Raw genomic sequence first — 3,572 nt, forward strand, 5'->3', positions numbered from 1 at the left:
GTACTGTAGAATCAGTGCAGTGAATTCTACATAAAAGACCACGTTTTTTAGGCACCTTTCATCTTAAATGACCATCCCAAAAAATACCCTAATAAACTACGGACTATTCTGTTCCACCTTTATTAAGAAAAACACTTGTGTAAAACAGCCAGGTTTTACTCATTTCCTGAGTGTCAGAGTTCCTCACTAAGATAGCTTTGCAGTCAGTTTTATCAATCAGATGTCTGACGTTGCCCCAAATCCTACTTTTGTGGATCCCGACAAAATTGTGTAAAAACTTAATTTTGCTTAAAATCATAATAATGAAGATAATAAATTGCATCAGTGCCAAAAGCTCCCATGTCATGTTTCAAGCCAAGTGTGAATAAAAATGTGTGGGTGATCATCTTCTAGCAGAAAAGGTTTATAATGAAAACAATGGAAATGTCAACAGAATTTGAGCTCTGCTGTTGCTGCCAGGTGACGTTGTAATTACATACAGACTTTTTGCCAGACAAAGTGAACTAAACTTAGTTGACTTACAGTTGTTGTTGGAAGTATTTTTTTTAACTCTGTTAAATGTGAATCTGTTGGCCCATATGGTGCTCCAGAGGGACCTATCACTCAGTGGAGTTATCAGAAATCTGCTGTTTTTATTATTAGTGATGGTTTTATACCAAGACTCTGATGTTGTATTGGCTTTAATACAACTAGGGCAGATATTTGTATTGTTTGAATGTCTTGTGGAATAACTGCATTCTACATGGATTTTTAAACTAAGGTTCTTTCAAACAGTAGCTTCTCTTTGGACTTTGCTCAACAGTCAATGCTGCAATCCATGGTTTTAAAATTGTTTATAATTTCTTATATCTTGGAAGTGAGTTTGATACACACCTTTCTGTCAAGCCTTAACCTAAATCCCACTGAAGTAAACAGAAAGATTCCTATTGACTTCACTGAACTTTTGATCAAGTTCCAAGTACAATAAAACACCAGAGCTGCTTCTAAGAAATTATACTTTTGATTATTTTGAATTTTCTAGGACAAGACAATAGAAGTAATTATTCTCAGTGTAATAAATAGGATTATACTGTAGCAGAAAACTAGCCATCAATCAGAACTTACTGGAAAATGGAACTCCCATGGTAAATCCTGATATTTTTCCCCATTCTGAATTGGAACAAAAAGTCACAATTTCTATTTTTTAAAATGGTTCTGAAACATGGGAATGTTTCATTTTCATAATGTCTCATTATTTTGTTTCCATAATATCCTAATGTTTTCCTTTGTAAGATAGAAGTATTTTTTAGATAAGGTTGAAATAGTCTAACACAATATAAAATAGTAAATACAAGATATTAAATATAATAGATGCCTTTAATATTATTAAAATTAGTAGTTCACTACAATATAAAAGTTCAAAAAACTGAAACAAAGGGATGAAGTCAAAATGAAACATTTTACCTTATCAAAATGAAATATTTTAACATTATTTAAATGGAAGTGAGAAAGAAGAAAAGAAGCAATTAATTGAAATTAACATGTTCCCATGAAGCCTTTCAATTTAGATAGAATGGAATATCATTGTGGAAAAAAATCGGGCCAGCTGTACTGTTAAACCCTTAATATTTGTAAAAATTTTAACGTAACTAAAAACATTGCTTTTAATCAGATTTCTGGCCACATCCCAAACTAAAGTACATTGACTTTACATAGGCAGATGTTTGCAGTCTTTGGAATATTACAGATTCCACACACCATCTGCCCCCAACCATCCACTCCCCATTTGAAAGCAAACTATTTTACGTTCACATTCTTTGCATAAAAATAGAACAATGGTAAACGTTGCAACAAAACTCTCATAAATTAAAAGTAGTCTTTTCTTTTGTTTTATGACATGCAGACAAATTATAAAGCAGCTGTGACCCACAAGCACATCTTGGGGAACTCACACATAGTCATTTAATCTGTAGCCACTATGTGAAGCAGATGTCAGGGAAGAAGCATGGTTTCCCTTGTAGGCAGTTGGTGTTCTATATAAGGGAACACCCCCTGTGGCACCTTGTGGTTGTGGCTGATAAGGGATGTTGTTCTCACTGTCTTGGCATGATGTACAAAGTAGAGCTCCACCAAGTATAGTCAAAGATGCAGAGACAAAGCCAAGGTAAAGAGCTTGCCCTATCTCATACTTCATTCCATGTGGAAGCATGGGGTTGTAAAAATCTGTGACTACGTCACTGGTTGTCCAAGAAATGGGTACCAAGCATATAAGACCAGCCAGTATAAAAAAGATTCCTCCGCAGACTGCAGTAGAGTTTTTGACAGAGGCCTCTTTGGCACACCGAGTGCACTTCATGCCAATGACAGACACCACAAATCCCAGGGTGGAAAGAACACAAGAAACCACCATCATGGCACGGGCAGCTTGGAGGTCATGAGGTAGTACAAGCTGAGATCGGTGGACCTGGCACTGATAAATGCCAGTGCTATGCCAGACACACTCCATCCAGAGCCCCTTCACATATGCAACCGCTGTTATAATATTGGTGCCCACATGTGCTGTTCTCCACCAGTGAGGCAATATAGTAGCAATTAATGTTCCCATTAGACCAAACAGATTGAGGAAGAAGCCAAGTAATTGAACAGCCATGCTTGCCATGTTAATGTTTGTCCTGATTATTCCCTTTTAATATTGTACCTCCGCTTGAATTCCTTCTGAAAACATAGGCTGTTCTTGAGAGATATGCAGCCGTTTTACTTTGACACCTCCTGGTTCCCTAATAAAAGGTAATTGAGGGAAAAGAAGTTAAATATTATCCAAATGCATTATTGCTCTAACCAGTAAGGTGCATTCCAAGTACCGTTAGTGTAATAATTAGCATAGTTATTGCAGTTAAGGCTATTCTGTGGAAGCAGTGGGAAAGTAAGCTTACCTCCTCACTTACATAAACAGGCTTCTCTAACCCACTGAGAAGAAAACTTAAAACAATTTATGAAATTGAAAAAGTATTTTAAATTTAAATATTCTTCTTCCCAACAGGCTCCTCAGAAAAGCATGATTTCCTTTTTAAAGTAGAAAATTAGGAAGTGTTAACACTTGGAATGAATGAGATTTATAAAGTACGCATGTGAAAGCTACTTTACATGATGAAAACATTCCCAAAAGGTCATTGCAGGACTACAAAAACAATGAGTGTATTTGCTCAAACTAGGGAACAGGGAGAGTGATTTAAAACCTGTGGAAGAGGATAACAAGTATTGGATTAAAGTTACTTTCCCGCACTTGCCAGTACTTCTTGAGGTTGTATTTTAATAAAGCAACTCAAAGGGGAATCATTTTCATTAGCCTCTGTGGAGACACAGTTTATGACTTTAGGTTATGGGGTAGATGATAGCATGTGAAACCAGATGTGCATCCCGAAGCTTCTGAGAAGTGACACCTTCACAGTTTCAGAAGACATAAATTCTAACTTAAGAACCTATACAAGAAATAGAAGCTCTTCCATGTATATTTTAGTAATGCGCACTAGAGGCTGCCTTGCAAGGTTTGCTACAGGTACCATATTATGTGTTTGGACAGAAAATATATTAAT

The 3,572-nt window shown here is 36.2% G+C and overlaps 1 protein-coding gene across 1 annotated transcript; it reads right to left on the minus strand.

Annotated features, from left to right (window-relative positions):
* Positions 1–1,383: 1,383 nt before the first annotated feature.
* On the minus strand, positions 1,384–2,710 carry CLDN14 (claudin 14). Its single transcript, XM_006271326.2, has one exon. The coding sequence runs from the start codon at positions 2,636–2,638 to the stop codon at positions 1,928–1,930; it is 711 nt and encodes a 236-aa protein (XP_006271388.1). The 5' UTR covers positions 2,639–2,710; the 3' UTR covers positions 1,384–1,927.
* Between the last annotated feature and the right edge of the window lie 862 nt (positions 2,711–3,572).

This window comes from Alligator mississippiensis, chromosome 1 (genome assembly GCF_030867095.1).
Source record: "Alligator mississippiensis isolate rAllMis1 chromosome 1, rAllMis1, whole genome shotgun sequence".
Lineage (NCBI taxonomy): Eukaryota > Metazoa > Chordata > Crocodylia > Alligatoridae > Alligator > Alligator mississippiensis.